Source organism: Trachypithecus francoisi, unplaced genomic scaffold (genome assembly GCF_009764315.1).
Source record: "Trachypithecus francoisi isolate TF-2019V2 unplaced genomic scaffold, Tfra_2.0 Lachesis_group13, whole genome shotgun sequence".
In the NCBI taxonomy this organism is placed as follows: domain Eukaryota; kingdom Metazoa; phylum Chordata; class Mammalia; order Primates; family Cercopithecidae; genus Trachypithecus; species Trachypithecus francoisi.
This window is the reverse complement of record NW_022681458.1, coordinates 73,577,814-73,604,533: the sequence shown is the minus strand read 5'-3', so window position 1 is coordinate 73,604,533 and position 26,720 is coordinate 73,577,814. Positions and strand designations below refer to the sequence as shown.

The 26,720-nt window shown below is 39.1% G+C and overlaps 1 protein-coding gene across 2 annotated transcripts in view; it reads left to right on the top strand.

Moving 5' to 3' along the window:
• The window catches only part of CERS6 (ceramide synthase 6), a 325,070-nt gene that overhangs the window by 237,382 nt on the left and 60,968 nt on the right, over nucleotides 1-26,720 (top strand). For both annotated transcript variants that reach the window (XM_033231236.1, XM_033231237.1), the window contains exons 5-6: nucleotides 5,397-5,447; nucleotides 9,288-9,380. In XM_033231236.1, coding sequence (XP_033087127.1) covers nucleotides 5,397-5,447; nucleotides 9,288-9,380 — 144 coding nt within the window. The remainder of the gene's footprint in view (nucleotides 1-5,396; nucleotides 5,448-9,287; nucleotides 9,381-26,720) is intronic.

The following is a 26,720-nucleotide window of genomic DNA, read 5'->3' as shown; positions in this document are numbered from 1 at the left end:
TTTCTCTTCCACTATGATATGGCCTGTCTTAGTCTTATTCAGATGTTTTATAAGTCTTCTTAAATTGAAATTAGTTGACGTGTAATTTAATAGCTAGTAAGCACCATTTATGAGGAGTTCTCTTATGATGCTATGTTAGTCAGCTCAGACTACTGTAACAAAATACCACATACTAGATGGCTTAGAACAGAAATTTATTCTTCATAGTTCTGGAGACTGGAAGTTCCAGATAAGGTCTGGTAAGGGTTGGTGTCTGGTGAGGGCACTCTTCCTAGTATGCAGAGAGCAACCTTCTCAGTGCAGTCTTCACATGGTCTTGTTTCTGAGCACACGTGTGGAGAGTGAGAAATCTCTCTTTTCCTCTTCCTCTCCTTGTAACACCACCAACCCTATTGGTTTAAGACTCTAACCTTATGACCTCATTTTACGTTAATTACCTTCCAAAGACCTTATCTTCAAATACAGTCATGTTAGTGATTAGGGCAGATGCAACAAATAAATAAATAAATGCAATTTCTGTTGACCAAGGCAAAAAAAAAAAAAAACAGCAGTAAGGAAGGAAGCCTAAGGGATCTTGTCAGTGAGATAACCATTGAGTTATTTAATAGTAAGAAGAACTGGTTACTCATCTGGACCTGTGGATTGTTCTGTAGATTATAGGACTTGGAGGTCCTTTCTAAACCTAAAATTCAGTGTTTCTAGGTAATAGCTCATTTGGGGGAATCTATTCCAAATGCCTATGATGTTTTTCTTTCATTACTCATTCTTCATCACCCAGAGTACACAGCAGAAGGCACAGTGGAAGAGCCCAGCTGGCCTGGGTTTGATTTCCACTCTCTCTACTTATCAGCTGTGTAGCCTTTAATTAATTACTGTTCCTCTCTGAGACTGTTTCTTTGTCTACAAAATAATTGATACTTACCTTGATGCATATATTAATATTAGAATACAGGCTATGCTACTGTATATAAAAGTAAAGCAAAACACACTAGCTTAGATATGAGAGAAATGATAGGAATGTATTTATCCCATACATACAATCCAGAGGGAAGCAGATCAGGGCTGGTGGGAGACTTCTGATACCGGACTCCATAGAAACTTCCATTTCAGGGCCAGTGGTGACTGCTTCAGTTTTCATTATCTCCCTTCAATGGGAATGGAGAAAGGGTGAGAGGAACTCATTCACACTGACCTTTTAGGGGCACCATCCCCACGTGGCACACACAAACTTTGCTTCCACCAGAGCTTCCACCAGAGTTGTGCCAGCCAAGGAGTCTGGATGAGAAGCATATCTTTAGCTATTGCTTTACTAGCAGTGGTTCTTCTGCTTCAAATCGTTCTCACAAAGATTAGAAATAATTCATTAATTCATTTATCTATATTGAATTGTGAAATATCATAACAAAGTGTTTAGCAAGATGCTTCACACATGGTAAATACCAAAAAGATGGAATTACCCTTCTTACTTTTCCCTAGTACCTTACTACTGGCAAAATGTGGTCCATGGCCTAACAGCATCAGCATCAACGGAGAGCTTTAGAAATGCAGAATTTCATCCCCAAGCCCAGACCTCAGCCTGTGTTTTAACAGTTGGTGAAGCTCTGAGCTGGCATGTTCTTTGTAAATCTTTAATGGTATCTGCTGGCCTCTGCTGGTGATGGTATCTTGATTGCTTACAATGTTGTTATCAGAATTAAATGAGATGACACGTATAAAATACTTTAAATCTGTGAAATGTTTTATAACATGATTTAATTGTACATATGTGAGAAGGAATAATGTGAACCATAGGTTATTGTAACAACATTTATTTTCTGAGACAGATCTCATTCTGTTGCCCAGGCTACAATGCCTGGCACAATCATGGCTTATTGCAGCCTTGGCCCCCACCAGGCTCAAGCAATCCTCCTACCTCAGCCTTCTGAGTAGCTGGGACTATAGGCACATGCCACTACGCCCAGCTAATTTCCATACTATTTGTAGAGATGAGGTCCCACTGTGTTGCCCAGGCCGGTCTTGAGCTCCTGGGCTCAAGCAGTTCTCCCACGTCATCCTCCCAAAGTGTTGGAATTACAGGTGTGAGCCACCACGACTGACCCAAAATTTGATTTCAGATTTTCCAACCTTGATAACCTTCCTTGATGTTGTAACGTCATGTGAAAAAGGCATTCTGTTTCTGGAAAATGTGCTTGACTTGCCATGCAACCTCCTAGGTACAGAGTTTTTATTATTAGTTAGGGAGATACTAGGCCTAACTTTCTAAATTGAGGGTTTTAGTGTATTTTTAATCACCATTCCTCTATGATGTCTAAATATTTCATCTTTTTAAGTTCTTAATTACATTACTGTCCTATAATTTGTGTGATAGAATATATGGATTTTGACATCAAATGAATGTGGAAATGATTCTAAAAAACTGGAAAATTTTTATGAATGGAGAAAGTAGATAAATGTCAACTTTATAGTATCAGCTTAAAGAAGTTATGCCTAAATTGGGTCCAGGCGCAATGGCTCATGCCTGTAATCCCAGCACTTTGGGAGGCCGAGGCGGGTGGATCACCTGAAATCAGGGGTTTGAGACCAGCCTGGCCAACATGGCAAAACCCCGTTTCTACTAAAAATACAAAAATTAGCTGGGCATGGTGGTGCACACCTGTTGTCCCAGCCACTCGGGAGGCTGAGGCAGAAGAATCATTTGAACGCGGGAGGCAGAGGTTGCAGTGAGCCGAGATCGCACCACTGTACTCCAGCCTGGTGACAGAATGAGACTACATCAAAAAAAAGAAGGAGAAGTTATGCCTAAATTATAAACAGCCAATCCAGATTCATACACCAGTGTTGAGCTATAAGAAATCAGGAGAATCAACTCATGGACTTCGGTTTTCTTATCTATAAATTGGGAAAGATATTTGTTCTACTGTCTCACAGTGTTTGGGGGGTATAACTTAAGATTCCAGAAAAATGTGCTGTGCATATAGAAGGTGATATAAATACCTGATGTTGTCAGAGTGAGGGGTGTATGTGAACATGCATTCTGTGTGAAAGAGTATATTCTTAAATGATTGGCCAGAAAACTTGTGAGCTGACATTGGGCCCTGATAGCTTCATCAGATTCATGGTATCCAGGCCTGTGCCCCTGCCTCCAGTGCATAGGAGCCCGAAGAGAGGCAGACACTTATTCACTGTTTCTGCAGTTCAGTCAGGCATTGGGCATGCAGTGAAAACAGGTCTAGGGGATGCACATCTGATTCACACAGAGAAAAGCCTGGGTTTTAGAAGACTGATCAGCCAAGAAGCTCACAAAGGAAGGGAAGTTCTGAACGACAGATTTTTCTGGATCATTGTGAGTTATACCTTGCCCTCCTGCCTGTCACTGGAAAGGATGGCCACAGTGGCAGAGATGACTGCTGCATCCTTAGGGGCAAGCACACACATGCCCAGTGGTCTTGGGACTGATAAATTTAGATGAACACGAGGCCTTGCCTTTCCATTCTGTATTCCTTTTCATTAGCATTCAGTAGATGAGTGCTAAACTGTGAACTTGGAAGTCTATGGTGAGAGGATAAACATGCATATGACATAACTTTCCTTCAAGGACTTTCAATTGAGGAGATAACTTTATCAGAAAGAATGGCAATAACTAATATTTGTACTTTAAAATAGATATTGCTGTGTTGTACCCACATTTTGTAAAACCTGCATGTATATGGGTATTTAAAAGTAAATTGATCTGTATCATGTTTATAACTATATTACATAGGAACAAAAGACCAAAAATGGGTCATACATCAAAATGTTAATGGTGATGAAAATTTTAATTATTTTTACTTTTTATTCTTTATTTTTTACATCTTCCTAAATGGACACATATTGCTGACTTAACTATAAAAACACAGTAAGCCTCCCAAGTAGTTTTATGCACACTACCTCGTTTGATCTTCACAATCACTCTGTGAGGTCAATAATGAACATCGATGTTATAGATGAGCGCAATGGAGGAGACAGACAGACAACTCAGACACTCAGGAAGTTAAATGCAGTGAGATTACATGATACAGACAGTGTTGAACAGGGAGCAAAAGGCAAAATCAGGAGCCGAGTTAAGATCTCGGAAAGAAAATGAATAGTGCTTGAATGAAAGGGAAATGTAAGGATTCTGGAACGTAGTTAGGTTTAGGGCAGTGCATGGCTTTGTATAGGAATCTGGTTCCCTCCTTTGAGATCGGGTTTAGTTTGATCAGACTCAGAGACAGGGTGCACAGTGGTTATGTTTGGGTTTGGGATCAGGGAATCTGAGTTTGATTTTCAACTTTGGCACTGCCTAGCTATTGAACCTAGGTAGTTATTCACAGACTTGGGGTCTCCATTTACCTATCTATAAAATAAGAAAAATACTAGTAGCCACTATAAGGATTAAATGAGTTAATATGTGTAGGAGCCTTTAAAAGTATATAGGACATAAGGACTCAGCAGATATTAGCCACCTGAAGCTAATTGTCCTCATTCCTATGACACAGGGCTGGTGAAGATGTTGGCAGATTAATTGTAAGAAACATATAGATGTATATCAAATGTATATAGATGTATATCAGAAAGTGCTGACAGCTGTGGATAAGGGATGCGAAAGAATTATAACGTTAATACTTTTTTTGAAATTATTTTGAAACCCTGAGAAAGTTTGTGCTGGTCTTATTGGATAATTCAGCTGTCTGTTTGAATTCATACCAACCCCTCCTTGATTATTACAAATGTTTGGAATCTGTGTGTACACTTCGATTTTCCTAATTATACTGTGTCATAAGACAAGTAATCGCCCTCAAATTAAGAATGATTATTTTGTCATAAAAAGACCTGGATCACAGGTCAGGAATTGGCATGTGCTGTGAGGGTTAGTCTTAAGTGTCCTGCTGAAATAAGAAGTATACCTGGATGTCACTGAACCCTGGTCAAGGCATGAATAATGTCGCTTGGTAAACTTTGAGTCTGAGGAGTTTCGGGGCAGTTTATGCTAACTGTCATCAGTGTTTATAGATAAGAGTGAGATGGAGGATTTACATCTGGTTTCTGTGAGACCCCTGCAGGGCCCTGCTGTTGAGGCTGCTTATGTAGCAGGAATATGTCTAAGTGACCAGCAAAATAGAAGAAATACCAGCTGGGACTGCATCCCAGAAGCAGCCTAAAATACTACCAGTTGAGTTTAGATTACCAAGAGAGAATATATTGTATGATACTAGTTGCTTTAATATCCTATGCCTAGCTGTTTTAAAGTTCTTCAATTCCCACACAGGTAAATTATTGAAACCCAAAAATATTAGAGCAAGAGCCTATTGTAAACCTTTTTTATGCTCTTATCCATGTTCTAAAATATGTAAAATATTTTTTGTCATTTTTTTCAGACCCCCTGGTTGTGGAATACAAGGCACTGCTGGTACAACTACCCCTATCAGGTAAGGAGGCATTATTGTCTGGGTTTTTACACACATAAAGTATCTACCTTAGGTCAATTTCATGGTCTCAGACAGGCCCCAACAGGTTGGGCAACCCCCTTCATTCTTGGCCCCACTGCCGCTGATCAGTGCTGGACATAATCTAGTGAGGATAGTAATTTGTGCATTATTCTTAGTGAAGTTCAGAATCAAGGCCCGATTGCCCTAGCAGATGGAGTCAGCTTGGAAAGTACATTTACAAGGGAATAGGATCAATCAGTTCAACAGGCGGAAAATTCCTGCTCCTAACAGCTGATCTGCTTCTAATCACTGAGGTAAGTCTGGGGTCCTGTTGACATAGCACAGACCTGCCTCAACAGCAAGTGGGAAAGATCAAGTGTGAGGCTGGAGCAGGTACACTGAGTTCAGTTCACTTTGTGGCTTAGAAGCAGTCTCCAAATATGTAAATCAAGCACCATTTCCTTGAATGCAGAAAAATGGGCTTGTACTATGACGTGTGGAAGGATTATTTCTGAAACTAAAAACAGCATCATTGAAAGTGAGATTAAAATCATATTCCAGAAAGGAAGCATTTTAGATCTCTGCCCACTGGCACACCTTTGCATCTTTCCATGAATTCAGTGATATAAGGATGTGTTGTTGTGGTCCCCAGATCAGTTAAAAAGGCTGGGACTTGTCTAAAAGTTTCTAGCTGGGAAATTTCTAGAACTCCGTGTTCAGTTGGGATATGTTATGTAAGAGAAGCAAATGCAGCTAGATATTTTGAAGAGACATATTATACATTATAATGAGCAACTTCAGGTTTTTTGTTTGAGGTTTCTTTGGATTGTCTGTTGAGGTGTTTGGTCTTTGGGGCATGCACAGGCTTATGGGGAGCAGGCCTGCCCTGTGTCTTCTTTGTTACACGCAGTGTCACGGCAGAGGGTGGGGACTGGCACTGGACACTCCTTGAGCTAATTCAACGTTAAGGACACATTGAAATTGAATTCTAGTTGGCATTTTCATCTCTTTCGAGTGGTTTATTCACATTAGAAAACACTATAAATAAGCAATAGAACATGGCAAGAGAGCTGAACATTCAGAGGATGTTTGATAGAGACTAAAGCAATGGTGAAACCAATAGCTTATTTTACACAGTTGTAATTCTCAGGCCCAACTGCTGTTTACCGTACTTGGAACATTGTCACATAAGGCTCTTTGTGTCCTGTAATGGTATAGTGAGTGACAAAATCCATGTATGTCTACATTTCTGTTTATAAAAGTACATACAAATGCCAAATGAAATGTAATCCCTACTCTTCTTTCTAACTATAATTTAGTCCAGAATAACTGTCGTGTTCATGGCTGGAGCTGAGAAATTGCTTATTTCTGAGAAAATGAGTTGCTAGAGCTATGGCCTATACTGTAGCTGCAGAGGGTTTCACAGCACTGTAGATTCAACATGAAAGTTTGAGGGTCTGGGAGATAGTAATTTTTTTAAAAACAGGAAACACCACTAGTATGGAAGGCAAGGTGCTATCTGTGAGGACTCAGATCAAGATTGTTTTCTGTATGATTCAGCATATAGTCCCCAAAATGCAGGACAGATTCACGGTTTTTCATGGGAACAGTGCATCTTTGAAAATGCCATATAGTAATAAAGAATATTAGCTGATTTCTTTGTGTGTCGGGGGGTGGAATTAAACAACATGCAATTATTATGTTTGCAATTATAGTACTTTGTGTGTAAGCATGTCTATGTAAATATATAGATTGCTGTTCCAAGTCAGTCGCTATCCTTAAGGGCACTTTTAAAGACATGCTTATGAAACATATTTATTATATCTTTATCATATATGTTAAATAGATAATTGAACAGACATTTAGGTGAAAAAGTAGTGGTCTACTTCAGTTTTATTAAGGATACACTTACTTTATATAAGTACGCATGTTATTTGTTACATATTAAATAATTTCATATACATGTGTATATTCTAAGTTTAAAATAATGTGAAGCTGCATTCAATTGAACCTTGTCCAGCTTGGCATAAGAAGCACAAGTTGGACATGAGATACCCTAGCTGGTGGTCATGGGGCCTCACTAGCTATGAGACCTAGCCTTAGCCTCTTAACCTGAATTAACTGACAGCAATTTCCTGTCAACTATACAATCTAGGTCTAGAATTATAGTACTAATTTTATAGGATTTTTATGAGAACCAAAGAAATTAACATGTGAGTGAGCATTATCAACTGCAAAGCACTCCTTGGACATAGTAATTATTATAATGGGATGCTCTCTATGAACTCTGTGGTTTCCAGATGCTCTCTGACTTGCCCTTATAATTCCTCTGGGCCTTTCCCCAGGTGGTGGAAGTAAGAGAATCTCATTAAAACTAAAATTTACCCTTGGCTCAAAGGGTCCTGAACCAGGGCCCGATTTTCTAAACTTTATTGCAGCCATCCATCTGCCCTGAATATCCATCCTTCATCATTAATGCCTTAAAGTTTTACAAGGACAATTCAGTGGGAAATGGATTCTCTTCAGGGAGTTGCTGAATTGATGCTTGTCTCCGTTCAGGCTGCTAGAAGAGAATACGCTAAGAGATCATGTCCCTTCTTATAAGGATACTAACCCTATTCATGAGGGATCCACTCTGATGACCTAATTACCTCCCAAAGGCCCGCCTCCAAATACTGTCACATTGGGATTAGGCTTCATCATATGAATGTTAGAGGAACACAAACTTTCAGTCCACAGCAGGGCTCATTGTCATTTAGACTTTAGGATTGCTGGTTGGAGTATCCTGTCCCATTGTGTATTTTGTTGTCAAAGACCTATGCAGGACAACTTTTCCGTGATTCCCATGCATAGAGTGGGTGAGTGCCAGCTTCTTCTGATTGTCATTCATTATGCTACTATTGGTGTACAAAGCATTTACATTTCAATTATATTTACCATATATGGTATCGTCTTGTGTGTGGGGGTATGGACTTGTTTGTGTAATGAACTTCAAATGTTTTTCATTCATTTTGATAAAGCAAGACATATCATTACAACTCAATATTAACAATTAAAAACAACTCATCAAAAATGTTTTCTGAAAACTCTCTTGTTTTTAGTGGAATTGTGTGCAAAATAAATATTCCTGACTTCCATTGCCTCTCTGAGCCTCCTCCCAACCCTGAGCCTCTGAGGCAGTTAAAGCAGGTATCACTAAACTAAGACCCAAGTTTTATACCTGCTAAGCTGTGGAGCTGAGACATGATCTGATATCCTGGCTGGGTGCCTAGTCTGGTATCTCCTGGCAGCCTTCCTGTCCCTCTGATCTTTCAGTAAATATTTTTGAATAATTCTTTTTGATATTTGAAATGTACTGAACATTTTCTAATAACAACAACAAAAAAAACTTTCTGATTAATGCGGAACTTAAATCTACACCTCAGTGACCCGTATAGTATTCCAGTTCCTATCACTTCCTGTCTTGTCCCTATACTCGCAGCAGTTGTCCAGGGTTATTCTTTGTCTGTATTAGAATTTTTTTTCAGGTTGCTTAAGGAATCTTGCAGATACTTGTGACAAAGAATCATAAATGCTATTGTTAAACTGAATAATGAATGGAGTCCCAAATGTTCATGCTATTAATGCTTTTTGAGTCAGAGATGAAATGAGAGTAATGTCATCAAGCTGTGGATGAAAGTTATCCTCAAAGCCCCATCATCTACAAAGAGAATAGGACAGAAACTGCCTTTGTGCAGGTGCAAGACCATGTTACGTTTGAGCAGTGAAGTTGAGATGTCTGGGATACAAATTGGGTTCCCTATTAACTATTAATAATTCCTTTTTTTCTTTCACCTTCAGCCACTCACAACTGACCTTCACTACTATTACATCCTGGAGCTGTCGTTTTATTGGTCTTTAATGTTTTCGCAGTTCACTGATATCAAAAGAAAGGTAAGAGCAGTTATGTCGTAAAGTGCTTGCAAACATGCATCTTTAATGGCCCTTAGCAGGTGGGTGTAGACTCTCAAAGGCACTCACCCCTGTTCTCCTGGCAGCCCTAGGTTAATACGACCTGCTGCATTATTACAGAAAGTTCTCTGTTTTTGTTTGTGCTGTTTTGTATTTTGTTTCTATTATTTCTTCACTCATCCCCTAAAGCTCAGCCTTCTTTTCTCCATGTAATAATGTAGCAGTGAATCTCCATAGAAATAATTTTCTCTCAGTCTAATTCCCAAGTCCTCTGTTCTCCAAATTAAATAAAAAACAAAAATTCTATTTGTAGCTCCTGGGAGAGAGTAAAGTCTCAGTGTTTCAACCCTACGGAATTAATTCCCCAATTGCAGGGTTATCCAGTGTCAAAATATGTCTCGGAAATGCAGCATTCCTCAATGAACCATGATCTGGTTTCCACCTATTCCCTCCACTGGAATTGCTTTTGTGTGACCCCCTACATGTTAAATCCATTATTCTGGCTTTCATCCTACCAGCTTCTAGACAGAATGGGCACTTCTAGCTCTTTACTACTTATTTTTCTGTGACACCATATTTGGATCAATCCTTCAAAGTTACCTTGCTGTCCTTTGTCTTAATGCCCCGTGCCCTACATATTTGGGTGCACCAGAGTTCTGGACCTGAGTTACAGGATGCCATCTCCCTGGATGATTGAGTTTATACTTCCTGACACTTCCAACCATAACCTACATCCCATTAATTCTGAAATGTTTCTCTTCTGCCCCACATTATCTCTGGGTCCATACTTCCACATCTGTAGTCACAGATGATAGTACTGGTTGAACATCCCTAAATCTGAAAATCCAAAAGGCTCTGAAATTTGATACTTTTTGAGTGTTAACATGATGCTCAAAGTAAATAAATGCTCATTGGAGCATTTTGCATTTCAGATTTTTATATTAGGGATGCAAATCTGTAAGTATAATGCAAACATTCCAAAATCCAAAGAAATCCAAAGTTCAAAACACTTCTAATCCCAAGCGTTTGGGGTAAGGGATACACAACATACATTGTGTTATTTTTGTACATTATATCATTTAGTCCTGACAACAAATCAAAGGTCCAGTTTGATTATTTTATTATTTATGCTTATTTTATGAATGAGGAAATTAAGCCTTACATGCAAAGTGCTCCTGACTGAAGACATGGTCTTCTAGTCTTGTTCTTCCTCCAGTAACCCTTAGAACCACAGTCATGTCAGCCAGGACGTTTTCCTTTGCTCTTGTTTTTGCCACTCCGTGTACCTTCTTCCTTAATATCACTGACAAACGTACAGTTCCCGCTCCTTTTGCCCACTCTGTTATGTAGTCTCTTAAACAGTCTTCCTATCTAAGTAGTCATTCTTGTTTATCTGCTGCCTAAGAATTATGTTTCTAAAACCTTCAAGACAAAGTTCAAATACTTGGAGGATGAAACGCAATGTCTTAATCCAATTGAGCTAATATAACAAAATGCCAGATTGACTGAGTAGCTTATAAAATCTATTTCTCACAGTTCTGGAAGGTGAGATACCCAAGATCAAAGCATCAGCAGATTCAGTGTCTAGCAACAACCCACTTTCTCATAGATGACAACCTCACTCTGTCCTCTCATGGTGGAAGGGGCAAGACAGCTCTTTGAGGCCTCCTTTATAAGGGCATGAGTCCCATTCACAAGGGCTTCTGCCAAAAGGCCCCATATCTTAATACTATCACTTTGGGGGTTAGAGTTTCAATATATATATTTGAGGAGGACACAAGCATTTAGTCCCCAGCAAGCAAGATATGTTCACCTTTGCACCCCCACGACTATCAGTGTAGCTGCTCATCGTGGGGATCAGTAAGTTGAGGATAAATGAATAAGCGAAATCAGTTCCTTTATGTTATAATGGAGCACAATACTGTAATGTATCATCTCTTGGTTAAATCAGTAATCTGCTAAGTTGCAAACTGGTATCCAAGTGGCAGCTGAAAAGCGTTTAAGAGTCTATGGGCCTACTACCCAAGTCCCCTTCCCCACATATGCTCCTTCTGCCATCCTACAGCAGTGGCTTACTTGGCTGGCAAAAAGCTGTCTTTCCTGGTTGTATGGCTACAAGGCCCTTAATATGGTATATACCAACTGATTCTCAGAGAAGTAGGTGGTTCCTGTCAAGGCGAACTTGATCATAACAGATGACTCTTTGACACCCATTTGTGGTTCCTTTACTCATTGCACCCAATACTCCGAGTTGGTTTCTGAAATCATTTACAGACTCTTTAGTGATGGTGTTTCAAGTGAGTCTCTTCTGTCCTACATGAGGGAGCCTTCTTTGGTCATGTAGTGTCAATACATGTAGACTGATTATTTTCTATGTGCCAGGTACTGTGCAAGGCTCATGTTGCATTTTATTTTCTTTTTTGAGGAGACCTTTTGTCGAGGTAGTCACATAAAACACTTATACAACAGAGAGCTAGAACGTTCTTCTTCTTTTTTTTTTTTAAAAACTTGGGAAAATTGATGCACAGAGTGAGTTTATGTAAGTTTCTCAAGGCCATGTAATATGGGAATGAATTAGAGGCTAGGCTTACCAAGCAGAGCCCTGTGATTCACTCTTGGATTAGACACATACATAATCCTTGCCTTGCCATGCTCCTGACATTACAGGTAGTAAGCCTTTCACAGCTCTTTGCCATTTTATCGGTACTTCTCTTGCTTAGTGAGAACTAGAGGTACCATCCAGAGTCAAAAGCAAGAATAGCTGTCCTTGGCTTCCAGAAGCCTAGTCCTAGTAAGATGTTGCTGTACCAAAAGTTACCAAGTCCCTCCACTAGCTTGAGCTTTCTCATCACATGGGGAACATGGCTTTGCAGTGAGCCAGCAGGGCTCAAGAAGTCTTTATTGCTGTATTAGTTTGTTTTCACACTGCTGTGAAGAAGTACCTGTGGCCGGGCATGGTGGCTCATGCCTATAATCCCAGCACATCAGGAGGCCAGGATGGATGGGTGGATCACTTGAGCTGACGAGTTCAAGACCAGCCTGAGCAACATGGCGAAACTCTATCTCTACAAAAAATACAAAATTTAGCCAGACGTGGTGTTGTGCGCCAAGTGAGCCAAGATGGCACCACTGCACTCCAACCTGCATGATAGAGCCAGACCTTGTCTCAAAGGAAATAAAAAAGAAAGAAACACCTGAGACTGGGTAAATTATAAAGAAAAGTTTAAGAGATTTAATTGGCTTACAGTTCCATAGGCTGTGCAGGAAGCATGATACTAGGATTTGCTCGGCTTCTGGGGCGGCCACAGGAAACTTATAATCATGACAGAAGGTGAAGGAGAAGCAAGTCATGTCTTACATGGTGAGCAGAAGCAAAAGAGAGGGAGAGGTGCCACACACTTTTGACCAACTAGATCTTGTGAGAACTCACAATCCCGATGACAGCACCAATGGGGGATGGTGTTAAACGATGAGAAACCACACCCAGGATCCAATCATATTTGGGGATTACATTTCAACATGAGATTTGGGAGGGGACACAGATCCAAACCATATCAATTGCTTTAAGCCAATGACTGTTATCTCAATACTTTTCGTAGGTAAATTATTTTGAGGGATTGAAATGTATCATTTTGTATCACTTTAACATATATAGCATCAGTGGAAGACACCTGTAAAGGGATAATTTTGTAGTAAAGTTTGTGGAATTGATCCTAGGCCTGTATATATTGTCAGTGTTTAGAAATCGAGTGTATATTTTTTGCTAGTCAACACCAATAGCTTGTTTTAGATAGGTAGCTCCTCTGCCTTCTCCTGGTCAGATTACATTTGTATATTCCTGATGCAGCTTGTTTATTCTTGTTTCTTGCACAAAAATGGGAATTTGGCCACTACCAGACGTGCTTATTCCCTGGCACAGGTTTTAATTAGGAAGGCCTTTTCCTCTGCTGCCATCTCTCATTAGGGAGCCGCAGTGCTTGCTTTTCCCCTTTGCATCTTGCTGAATGGCCCCATGAGTCCTTGGCAGTTTCATCCTTATTACGCCCCCACTTGGAGGACCTGCTGTTCTAGCCATCAGTGAGGATTTATGGCACGTTCTGTCTGCCAGATGCACTCTCCACCTTCTGTATTGGAACTATTAACTAAACCCTCTAAAAACAGCCTGCTTCTTTATGATGGGATAGGGATGTCTGAAGACACCCATTGGCAATACAGTATGGAAATCTACTTCAGAAGACTGTTCATGAGTTTGTTAACAGAAGGGTTATCACAGTGTTTCTTTGGCTCCCATATTAAATGACAAAAAGAGTGTCAATGGCCATTTTCAAACAGGGACCAGGATTTATAAACACTGGCTCCAATTGCATGCCTCAAACTTTTAGAATCAGTACTTTAAATAGGTTTAACAATCACTTGTTTTGATTTATTGGGTTCACGAATTTTTCTAAAATGGCTTTTGTACTCATAAACTCTTCTTTTTTGGCATCTTTTTTTTTTTATTAAATTGCTCTATTTCCACGTAGAATCTGAAGTTTAAAAATGAGGGGAGAACTTTTCATCTTCATGGTGACAGAACACATTGCCTCACTTTTAATCATTTCCAGAGTTGGTACTTATTTAGTCAGTGATGAGAAATGCTATTATCTTCCCAAAGAGAAGATTAGATGAAAAATAAAAGATGTTTAAAATATCTTTTATTTCCCAAGGCTTAATTTTTATCAAAATTTTATCCTTTAGCACCTGTTCACAATGAACATTTCTCCTGCCATCTAAAATCTCCAAAGGAAGCTAATAAATATTTTCGTGTTGGAGCTCAGAACAGCTTGCTTATGTCTAAATCCTATGTCCTTTTTAACTAAGCTGCCGTTTGGCTTGAAGTCTTGGGCCTTTGGCCAATGAGTTCTGCTCGTTTTCAGAGTCCTTCTCAGGAAAGCATCCCTGGCAGAGTTCCAGGGCCCAGCTGGTGAAATCAACTTGTTGCTCTTTTGGTCTTAAAACCGAGAGAAACACTACACCTTATAAAAGATTCCTGACAGAGGGGTGTGATTAAGTCTAGCAAGAAACTTCTTGATGAGCTTGTGTAAGCTCTCTACTGACATTTTGCGGAGAATAACTGGAGCCCATTATTGTAAGTGCTTTAGATGCCTTTGGAGGCCGTATCATGCTCCAGATCTTGCCTGCTTCAGTTAGTTTTAGGGGAAAGGAAAATGCATGTTTTAATCTTCTTACGAGGAAGCAGCGTGGAATAGAATTACGTGAAATAATGTACGTAAAACTATGTAGTACAGTACTTGACAAATAGAGCTTAGACAGTAACTGGAACATAATGACCCAGTAAGGAAAGTCAAAAAGCACCTACCATTAACACCATTGATTCATAAAGGAAAGGACATTTTAACATAAAAGAAAGGGAGAAAGGACATATTGTAATAAAGGACAATCCTTTAAATTTATCATTAAGTAAAAGTCCTTATTTTTCTCATTTTGTCCTAGACTGGGGAAAACATTGTTATGGGTGCAGTATGGCTTAGAGGTTAAAGGCATGGGCTCTGGAGTTTGTCTACCTGCCCAGCACCACTCCTAATTCGATGTGACCTTGAGCAAGTTACTTTACCTTTCTGTACGTTAGTTTTCTGATCCAAAGAATGGAGTTCACATAACCTACCTCATGGGTGTGTTGTAAGTGTAAATAAGTAGATAAGTAGTACATGTACTTAGAACAGTGCCTGGCACATCATAAATGCTCAATAAATGTAGCCTTTCCTTGTAGTCATTAAGGCACTTGCCAGATACTGCCAGCTCTTCACCCTCAGGCACACCCAGGATTGTGCTTCTCAGCCAGCCTCCCATTTTGTGATTGGGTGGGGCCATATGACTAGTGGGCTGTGAACAATATTGATTTGAGCCGCTTCTGAGCTAGAGTATTATAGTTGCTGGCATGAGACTCTCTAGAGCCCCCACTTCTAGCACAGTGATTAGTAACACTGGAGATAGGGGCTGCTCCGTCAGCCTGGGTTTCTTAGTGCCTCAGGAAAGCAGAGTCCCCTGGCCCCCAACCAATGATAACATGTAATGAGTAAGAAATAAGCCTTTGTTTTAAACCACCGAGGTTTTAAGGTCTTTGTAATCACTGCATATCTTAGCTTATCCTGACTGGTGCAGATGTTAATAATAATATGGCTAGTTATCATTTCCTAGGACAATATTTGGAAATAATTTGTCGAAATCAGTACCTCTCAAAATGTGCTCTTTGAATCCCTGACGATCCCTGAGGCCCTTTCAGGAGGCCTGCAAGGGCAAAACTGTTTTTATAATAGTGCTAAGATGTCATTTGCCTTTCTCACGGTGTTGACATTTTCACTGAGAATTCAAAAGTAATCATGGGCAAAATTGCTGGTGGTGGCACCAAACTACTACTAATAGTAGTCATTGTACCCTTCATGCCACACTCTTGTAGAAAGAAAAAAAAAATGTCACTTTTACCTGAGAATGCTCTTGATGAAGCAGTAAAAACTATAGTTGTCCCTCAGTATCCATGAGGAATTGGTTCCAGGACCACCACTCCTCGCCCCCGAGGATACCAAAATTCATGGATGCTCAAGTCTTTTATATAAAATGGTGTAGTATTTGGCCAGTTGCGGTAGCTCACACCTGTAAATCGCAGCCCTTTGGGAGGCCGAGGTGGGCAGATTGCTTAAGCCCAGGAGTTTAAGACCAGCCTAGGCAACATAGCAAGACCCTATCACTAAAAAATAAAATAAAAGTAATTAAAAATAAAATAAAATTGTATATTTGTGTACAACCTATGCACATCCTCCCATATACTTTAAATCATCTCTAGATTACATAATACCTAATGTCATGTAAATGCAATGTTAGTAGTTATACTGTATTTCTTAGGGAATAATGACAAGAAAAAAGTCTGTACATTCTATACATGTTCACAACTATCCATTTTTCTTATTCAGACATAACCATCTGTTTTTATATTTATATAGATACAATTGTCCATTTGTTTTTAAGTTTTCAATTCATGATTGAATCCATGAATGCAGGACCTATGGATAATGGAGGGCTAACAGTATTAATTTTATTAAACCTCTCTCCTTGAGTATATATTGAAAAAGAATATTGTGTGTGATGAAATTGGAAATAGTATGCAATGGTGTCTATCTTAAGAAAAATGCAGTTATTTTACTTTTGAGCTGAACTTTTTTTCATAGAACCCCATTTTTACTTAAAAGAATGATAAACTGTAGTTATTCCAACTGTGTATTTGACAGGCATTGTCTTGAAAATGCACAAAATGAGCTTGTCACATTGTTTCAAAGAAAGCAACTGACATTATTTGTGGTCAGTGATAAAACTCAAGCTTTCAAGCAAAAATTAGATTTTTGGAAAGCTTATGTGTATCAACAAAAACTTGACAGCCTGTCAATCCTTGACATTTCTGATGAGATTGGTAGTGATATTAACAAATGTGATTTTCAAAAATATTTTACTTAAAAAAATCACTACTCAGTGAATCAATATTTTCCAGATAACTAATGCATGATGTTATAAAATCATGCATGAGTAAAAGATCCATTCACAGACCAATGGATTTTAATGTAACAGAATATAAAAAGTTTATTGATATGGTTTTAGATTCCATATTACAACCAACTTTTAAGAGTATCTGACTTGACAAATTTTAGTACAGTGCCAAAGAAGAATATCCGTAACTATCTGAAAGTACTGTTAAGTTACTTCTTCCTTTTGCAGCTATCTGTCTTCGTGATACTGGGTTTTCACCAAATACTTCAACCCAAACAACATCTGGCAACAGGTTAAATGTATACACACTTACGAGAATCCAACTCTCTAGTATTAAACAGACATTAAAGAGATTTGCAATAATGGAAAACAGAGCCATTCTTCTCACCAATTTTTTTTGAAAATGTAATTTTTAGTAAAAATTTGTTAATATGTAATGGAGTTTGTTTAAAATAAATTAATAAATGTGCTTTAAATATTTTTTTAAATGTCTCAGTTCTAACAGTGGGTATGTTAAATACTGATAGAGATAGCCCTCATAAACAAATACTCTTTGGTGTATTCAATAATTTTTAAGACTATGAAGGGGAGACCAAAATGTGTGAAAATGGCTGGTCTGGCATATTCTGAAGTCTTTCCTAAACATGTGACTCCCAGATCAGTTTCTGTGGCTCATGCCTGTAATCCCAGCACTTTGGGAGGACGAGGCAGGTGGATCACTTGAGGTCAGGAGTTCAAGACCAGCCTGGCCAACATGGTGAAACCCCATCTCTACTAAAAATACAAAAAATTAGCTGGGCGTGGTGGTGCACACCTGTTATCCCAGCTACTCAGGAGGCTGAGGCAGGAGAATCGCTTGAACCTGAGAGGCAGAGGTTGCAATGAGCCAAGATCACACCACTGCACTCCAGCCTAGGAGACAAAGCCAGACTCCATCTCAAAAAAAAAAAAAGTGACTGCCAAGTAGTGCCTCACATTGCATCAGCATGTTCTTTCTTTTCTTGAAAAGCTAGAATCACACCAGATGACATCAGATCACCCTAGCAGGGATGGGGATTGATGTAGACTTCTCTCCTTGTAACCTCACTCCTGCTACCTACAGACACAATCAGGACGGCCGCTTCACCTCTCTTTCACAAAGGTGTGAAGTTGCTGTTTTATGCAACTTCTTATGATTGGAATTGCAGTATTCTGCCCTTGAAGTTCAGTTGCCTCTGAGGCAGATATTCCCAAGTCTTAGGCCTGTGTTCTGTTTTTTTCTCACTGCTGTGTCTTCAGAATATAAGCAGGGAAAAGGAGCAGCTCATTTTAATAAGCTACCATTTGTGATCAAAGCATTGCAACCCAGCACCATGTGCAGACTGGTGGAAGAACAATAGAACTATTGTCTGGAAAAGAAGTGTTTCATGGGGCAGTTTTTTTGGGATTTTATTCAAAGGCTGCCTTCAGTAGTGACTTACGCTGGCAATCAAGCATCCAAGTGCCTTGTCAAAGGAGAGGCTCTTAGACATCTTTAGGTCTCATGGCCAGATAACCAGCCACTGGTCAGCCCTGGTGCTCATAGACTCAACCACATACTACAATTCAGGGTGCAGGAAGGTAATGACCAGGAGCCTCTTCTTCCAATGTGCTGCAGAGGGCTGCAGCATTACAGAGAGCCACGCAGTGCTACTGGTCTTGGGCTCTGGGCTCATAAGTTCGGGTCCTCAGGAGTCCCACCTCTCTCAAGAGGTCTTGCTGGCCCTTGGGATGTTTGGTCATTCAGCTTCTTCTAGGGAGTTTCTCTCAAGTCAATTATAGGGGCCTTGGGAAAACACCCACTTTGGCTGCTTATAGCTCTATCTCTCTCCCTGAAGTCATGAACACCTTCACTTTCCATCCCCATAAACATAAACAAACCCATTCATCTGTCTTTCCCTTTGGCCTCCTGAGAAGAGGTACACCTTCCACTCAAGGCTCACCCTTGCACCTTTGTTCTTTTTGTTTGTTTGTTTTTTGAGACAAGTCTCCCTTTGTCATCCAGGCTGGAGTGCAGCGGCGTGATCTTGGCTCACTGCAACCTCCACCTCCCGAGTTCAAGCAGTTCTCCTGCCTCAGCCTCCCAGTAGCTGGGACTGTAGGCGCCCGCCACCACACCCAGCTAATTTCTTGCATTTTTAGTAGAGACGGGCAATTTCACCATGTTAACCAGGATGATCTCGATCTCCTGACCTTGCGATCCACCTCTTTGGCCTCCCAAACTGCTGAGATTACAGGCATGAGCCACCGCACCCGGCCGCACCTTTGTTCTTGATCCCCATCTCTTCCTGTCTTCCAGGAGTAGACTTTGTTCTGTTTGTTAGTTTCTCACTTATGTGTTTTCCAGAGTGTCCCCTCTTTCCTGCCTCCTTCCTCAGAGACGTTTTCCTCACACGTCCATTTCTGAGAAGCAGCCTGCTATGGTAGTTAGATACCTGAGCTCTGGAGTCACACAGAACTGGATTCAGAGCTGGCTTAGCCCGTCCTCACCGTGTGACTAGAGAAAATGATGTGGCGAATCCCGTGCCTCAGTTTCTATGTAAAATAGAGTTTCAAAGTCATACTTGCTTTATGGGGTTGTTGTTAAGAATAAATGACAATATCAGACAGAAGAGCCTTTGGCACATGAGAATTAGGCAAATCAGAGGGTAAGTAGGAATTCACCAGGTAGTCAAGGTGGGATGGGGTCAGGAGCCAAAAGAGGAGAAAACACAAGCATCACAGCCAGAAGAAAAAAAAAAAAAACCTGCGTGGCCAGAGGTCTGCATAGAGACAAGAAGCAGCTTCCAGGAAATTCTGCAGCTAGAATTCTGTATGTTTGTGAGGAGTCAGGAGTGGGTAGCTCAGGCAGCTGAAGAAAGAGGAGTTAGAATGAAGAGGATAAGGCTGAGGATGATAAGAGTTCCCCAAACCCCTCCTGACAATTTACATGCCATCCCAACCTGGTTGACCTGAGGGAGACTTTTTCCATCTTCTATCTAAAGCACAAAATTGAGTCCCTGGTTACCCATTGTCAATTTAGGCCTCAAGACCTTTATAGTAAATGGATGATGGCTTTTGAGTCCTGGGATGTTTCTGATTTTAGTAGAACACAATCTGCCCCCTACTGATCATTCTGGATGTTTTCAGCCCAAATGGGTTTGTTTGATATCATAAAGGGTTACCATTATCTCTGTTCCGGGGATTATTGCCAAAAAAAAAAAAAAAAAAAGAGTTAATTCTGCTAACCCTTGTATTACTTAAGACTGTTAGGTTGAGTATGTTTTAAATGTCTCAGAAGTGACCTTTCCCCATTAAAAGCTGTGCAAACTAGTGTGACTGAGCCAAGGGTAATTTAAACAGAACCCAGAAGGTGTAGTACAAAGACCTTCATCTCCAAGTACTTGTGATTTAGCAAGGCCCATAGTAATAGAGAGCTTCTGAGGATCTAAAGTTCAGTGAATAGAAAGACATGTATAATTAAGAAAACTATCTACATCATTTGAAAGCAGAGTGCATTTGGAGAGTGTGCTTTTGATCAGGAGAGGAAGGAAGGCGTGAAGGAGGACTCCAAGGCATTGGAAATCAAGCTCCATGCTCTGGCCAGGCCCATCAGAAGCTAATCAACAGCACTATCTTACTGTTTTCTATTGTGCAAATAAAATTTTATTGTGTCCTTTTCCATGGTGATAAAATCAATTAAAGATTAAATGTTAACTAAATAATTCACAGTAGACAAGATTATGAGTTCTTGATCTTGAAATGGGACCATAAATGTTGCACGGGAGAAAGATTGGGTAAACTCTGCTTATACAATGGTTATTTCATTTATATATGTTTCTAGAAGCCATAAAGTAACGGCACATCTAGCAGTAGAGAAAACAATACTGAATCCAAACAAGCATCTTACTTTTGAAAGCTTGTGAAGTCTCCTCGGTTTTCAAATTGTTTGAAAGCTTGGTTATACTTGATCATGAGCATTTTTTTGGTTCTCTTTTTTATAGTTTATCTGAATGTTGAGGGTAATATTTAATGGATTACATCAGGACAGCTATGAAAATTAAATCTCTTCCACATTTTTTGGTCTGACAAAAATGTGGTGAAGTTAGCCATGAGCCTATGCAGTTGCCACATCTTAGATAATAGGACTTTTCCAATATGATGCTTTCCCACATGTCCTTTGATGTGACTCTAAGGCAGGTCACAAAGCTTTTCTGTGAAGGGCCAGGTACTATTTTAATTTGGGGGGACATGTAATCTCTGTTGCAACTTCTCAACTCTGCCACTATAGCAAGACAACTGCCATAGACAGTAAGTAAACAAATGGGCGTGGCTGTGTTCCAATAAAACCTTATTTACAAACCCAAATCTGGCCATCTAGCCCTTTGCCTATCTTTGCTGTAAAGTAGAATAACCTGTTGTGCATATTTGATGGACAGTGGGGATGTCAGATACATCAGTATACATTATAAAAACATTTTGATAGTAACCATAGTAAATTCAACATCTTTAAACCAATTAATTTCATGGCACTTGGTGTTTTTAAAATGAAGTCTGTGTGTTACAGTTATCCCCCTCAAGGACCTAAATGTGTATACATTTAGTCCAAAAGGAGAAAAATCTATAATCTATTGGGGAAAAAGTGTTGAAATAGATTCAACTCTAGATCTAATGTGAATGAAATTTTATTCACAGACTGAATTTTGGAGAAGGGAATAATTGATTCATTCCTGCCAGGACTCCTCCACTTTATAATGGAACAAACATTTCCCAAATAAGTCACAGTTCTTCATTCCTTTCTACATTTTCCTGCAGATATTTACCTTAGGGTGCATAGGCTATACATAAGAAAAAAGTGAGTTCTAGTCGGAGTTTTGAAGAGCCTTATGTGAAATATCTTTCTTTAAATGGTCCATTTAACCAACTGTCTTATTTAGAGTGAGCCAAAATTCAAAGCCAGTTGAAACAGAACAGCTAAATAAATTGTGGGAGATTGTACATACTTACGGGAACTCTTCACATCATGAGTTGGTAAGAGAAGGTTATGATTCTTCTCAAATTATCTAATGGGGAGAGACCCAGAATCAACTGATTCCTATAAATCACCCCAAATATACTTTTATTATTTAGCCATTGTCTCAAAAGTCTACACAATTTTTTAGTCTTTTATTTCTTTGTTTTGTTTTTTAACCAAATTATTAAAGCTTTAGAAGTTGTACTGCTATTTATTCTAGAACCCACCATAAGACAGGACAAAGCAGCAAATTATTCTGATGTGAACTTCTGGTACTGTATTTCATTTTTGCATTAAGGACGTATTTTGTGATTTATTTGCACACATTAGTTATAATATTAAGATTTGTTAGTATACTATTTGGGGGTTTTGATATTCTTTTTTTTTTTTTTTTGAGACGGAGTCTCTCTCTGTGGCCCAGGCTGCAGTGCAGTGGCCGGATCTCAGCTCACTACAAGCTCCGCCTCCCGGGTTTACGCCATTCTCCTGCCTCAGCCTCCCGAGTAGCTGGGACTATAGGCGCCCACCACCTCGCCCTGCTAGTTTTTTGTATTTTTTAGTAGAGACGGGGTTTCACCGCATTAGCCAGGATGGTCTCGATCTCCTGACCTTGTGATCCACCCATCTCGGCCCCCCAAAGTGCTGGTATTACAGGCTTGAGCCACCACGCCCAGCCTTGATATTCTTTAAGAGGTTTTATATATATTCATCCTGATCATCAGGACTTTACCCATCTCCAAAGGCTGAAAAGCTATTGTATCTTTATATTCCCTTAATGGAAAAGCTGCTTATGATTATTCTTGATGTGTGTAAATTTTGTCTGAAATCCTCACCGTCTCCATCTGTTTATTCATTCTAAAATGGAGATGAAGACTGAGTAGCTGCTCTCTTTAGCACGTTGCCAAGTTACATGCTTAAAGTCCACTTCTACCCTCATTCTGAGTTTTATGCCAAGGTAGGAAAATCACAAGAGAGAAAGGAAAACTGTTTGTTATTGATCCCTAAAAAGAAAAACATGTTACTCTGTAAAAAGTCATAGTGCCTTGGAGTTTCAAATAAGAGAACTGTTGTTTGTTTGTTTGTTTGTTTTTTAATGAGGGGTTTCTATTATTACTGCAGTTGCCAAAAATGAAATCAGCTTTAAGCTATGCTGCTGTTCTTCTGTTTCCTAGAGAGTCTGAAAATCAGTTCATTGAGTAACCTGGTGCTATTACCTGACTTCTATTCATATTAGTTAGATTACACATTTGTTAATTTTATTAAATTCAGGAAAGCTCATATGCATCATTTGCATCTGAGGGAGAAGAGCCTTTTTCTTGCACTTCAGAAGTATTTCATATTCCTCATGTCTGTGCACATCTAAATCAGCCTTTAATTAAAATCTTGATCTTCTAAATTCCCTTTATAAAGAGGTTCACTAATATTTTTTCTTAATCAGTTGCAAAAATTATTCCCAAAAGAGATTGCATAAAATTAATGTATTATCCAGCCAATGAGAATTTAGGGAACAGTTCCTGTTTATAGTATGTGTATGTATTATTTTTAATGAAAAATGGGTGAATTTTGTTTTTGTAAAGGCATGTACATCAAGATGAATTTGTAGTGCCTCCTGAAAACAATATTATTTCAGAGATTCTCTACAGTTTGATCATTGTGAAGGGAGTTGCGTTATATAGACTTTCAGATCTGTGTCTCAATGAGAAGTAGATCCCTCTGGATGTTTGGTGCTAATATTTTACTGTACGTAAAATTCCCCTAGAGAACTGAATTAAAGATGCTGATTTTCATTCTAACAGTTGGGGATGGAGCCCAGGTAGCTGGAATTTTACCTGTACCCAGGAATTTCTGATGTGAAAACTACACAGAACAGACTAAGAAAGTTTTCTAGGTTCCCTAAATGCTATTTGAAAATGTAATGAGGAAAAAACAGCATTGTCTTACCAGCTTTTAATACTAAAATGGATGGCTCTTCCTTGAATTCTTTTATTTCAGACTTCTAATTAAGTTTGAGTGACAACCATGTTTGATTTTTTCCCCCTTGTCTCTGATAATTAACATAGGCAAAGCTACTGAAGTAAAGGTCAACATTAGGGTAAATATCAAGCAGGGAACATAGAAGGAGCCCTTGATAATGGCTGTGAAATGTCAAGAAACAATATGGCCGAATAGCAGGAGGTTGAGGACGCAAGTAAAGCACGTGTCCAGGCCAGTCTGTTTTGAATAAAGGCTTTGGCATCAGTCTTCAGTCTGAAGACCAGTAAGAAATCACAGTCTCTCTCCTTAATTGCAGTTATGAAAAATGCAGGAAAACATTTCAACCTAAAATGCTAATGTTCTTTCGGCCATGACTGTGTCTGTGTGCGCACTAATCACTTTCAGCAGTTGCAAATATAAGGATGGAAGTTTTCTACCCTGCATTGATAAAATCCAAATTGGCAATTTGTTTAAAATGGTTATTTGGACCAGATTCAGTGCCTACTCAAAGAAATGTGTTGGGTCAGGAGGATGTGAGTAACACATAAAATAATGATTGCATGGCCTTTATTAAAGGTATTTTATTATGTATAATGCATTCTGAAGCAGAAATGTAAAAGATGACAAATCCATTATTCATTCTTTTTTCATATTCATACAGATAGGACTATAATGAAAATTGGTCTTCTGCCATGGGCATAACTGTGAATCCTTCAGTAATAAAACAAATGTTTCCTAGGACCAGGTGATTTATATGCAAAACACATCTTTACAAAGCAAATTTTGTCTAAAAAACAAGGCTCTTATTTTTTAAGGAGCTGTGCTGTATTGGCAAGGCCATTGGGTTGTTTATTGACGTTATATTAGATACATCTCAGGAAACTTCATTATAAAATGGTACTAATCCTCCATAAGTGTTTTAATCAATTTATATTTATTCATTTTAAAATTAAATAGAGAAAAACCCTTGTTCTCTTTCAGTGAGCCAAGAGCAATCATTCAGAGCTGAACAATAGAAAATGTGGAAAGTATTGTTCTTTTTAGGTATTCAGCTGGTTAAACTTTGAAATCTGTGTATTAAGCATAGCAAATATAAACTCATTGAATTTCTGAATTAAGCAGTGTGTGTTTTCATTTGATTATGTTTAAGAAACAGTTTAAAATATTAGTTGACAGGTAAGCTCTACTTTAATGGATCCATTGTTTTGAAGTAGTTATTATCTGGTAGAATACTATACTCCACATGATGGAATCTAATAAGTAACAGCTTGGAGAGAACAGATTTTATCTTTCAGTGGAAAATGTTATCAGTGCAATTTTTATTGTATGTCTAAGGCATTTTGGTATTGTCTAACTTTAATGATTTAAGAAAACCTTAGGTACTAACTGCAAAGACATCAGAATTTCAGAAGTAGGTAAAACTGGTAAGTTGCACCTGTACATAATCACTTGTTAAACTCAAAGTATGGTCATCGTTTCTCTTCTGCCTGAGCTCAGAACTAGATGTAAATGTGAGTCTAGATGAAGGAATATAGTGGTAGGTTAGCCACTGCTAACCTGATTCTCAGAACAAAGAGGAATTCTCATAAGGGAATGTTGTAGGAAGGAGTTTATGAAGACATCTGTAAGAATAAAAACCTAGTCCTGTTTCGTGTTCATGACGAGTAGTATTAGAGTATTTATAAGTGCTTTGTACCTATTCCAATGTGATAGATAAAATTAAGTCCTTACAACCTCAGAAATAATTTTATTCTTGACCCTTAACCTCCCAATGTAGATCTGAATACAAATGATACATAGAACAGTTACATATCAGGGATTAAATAGCAGAGTGATTACTTTCTATTCAACAAAGTTAAAATATCTTTTTAAAATAGTGGTAATAGACAAAAAGAAGCTACTAATTTTTAAAATCTATAATCTATAATGTTGCTGCTCTGGCTTCTACACGTCTCTCCTTCTTACTTGACTCCAGCCACACTCACCTCCTCACTATTCCTTGAACACATCAGGATAGAAAGACCGTGATGGATAATGCCTTTGCCTTGGTTGTTTTCTCTGGCTTGAATATTTTCTCCCCATCTTTCTATAAGACTAGCTTCCTCATCATCTTTAAGTCGCCTTCCTAGAGAGACCTGCCCTGGCCTGGCACCTTTCTTTTTTTTTTTTTTTTTTTGGAGGCGGAGTCTTGCTCTGTCGCCCAGGCTGCAAGCTCCGCCTCCCGGGTTCCCGCCATTCTCCTGCCTCAGCCTCCCAAGTAGCTGGGACTACAGGCGCCCGCCACCTCGCCCAGCTAGTTTTTTGTATTTTTAGTAGAGACGGGGTTTCACTGTGTTCGCCAGGATGGTCTCGATCTCCTGACCTTGTGATCCGCCCGTCTCGGCCTCCCAAAGTGCTGGGATTACAGGCTTGAGCCACCGCGCCCGGCCGACTCCTCACCTTTCTTATCATGATTGCTTTTTTCCCCCCATAGCACAATTTTACCTTCTACTATAAGAGATCATTTACTTATACTTTTTGTCTGTTCTCCCTTACCAGAATATACAAGTTCCACAAGGGCAAAAGTATTTGTCTAGTTTGCTTACTTATTTTTCCTCAAAGCCTAGAACTGTCTAGAGCATAGTAAATGCTCAGTCACTGTTTTTAATGAATAAATGACCATATGAATATTGACTTTTCAAGATAAAAATTTGGGTTTATTCCCCTAGATTTAACCTACATACTGCGCTTTTTCATAATCAGGATCTGCTCATACGTCAGTTTTCGTGCTTTTCATTTTCACGCTCTCTCCCTTAGAAAGA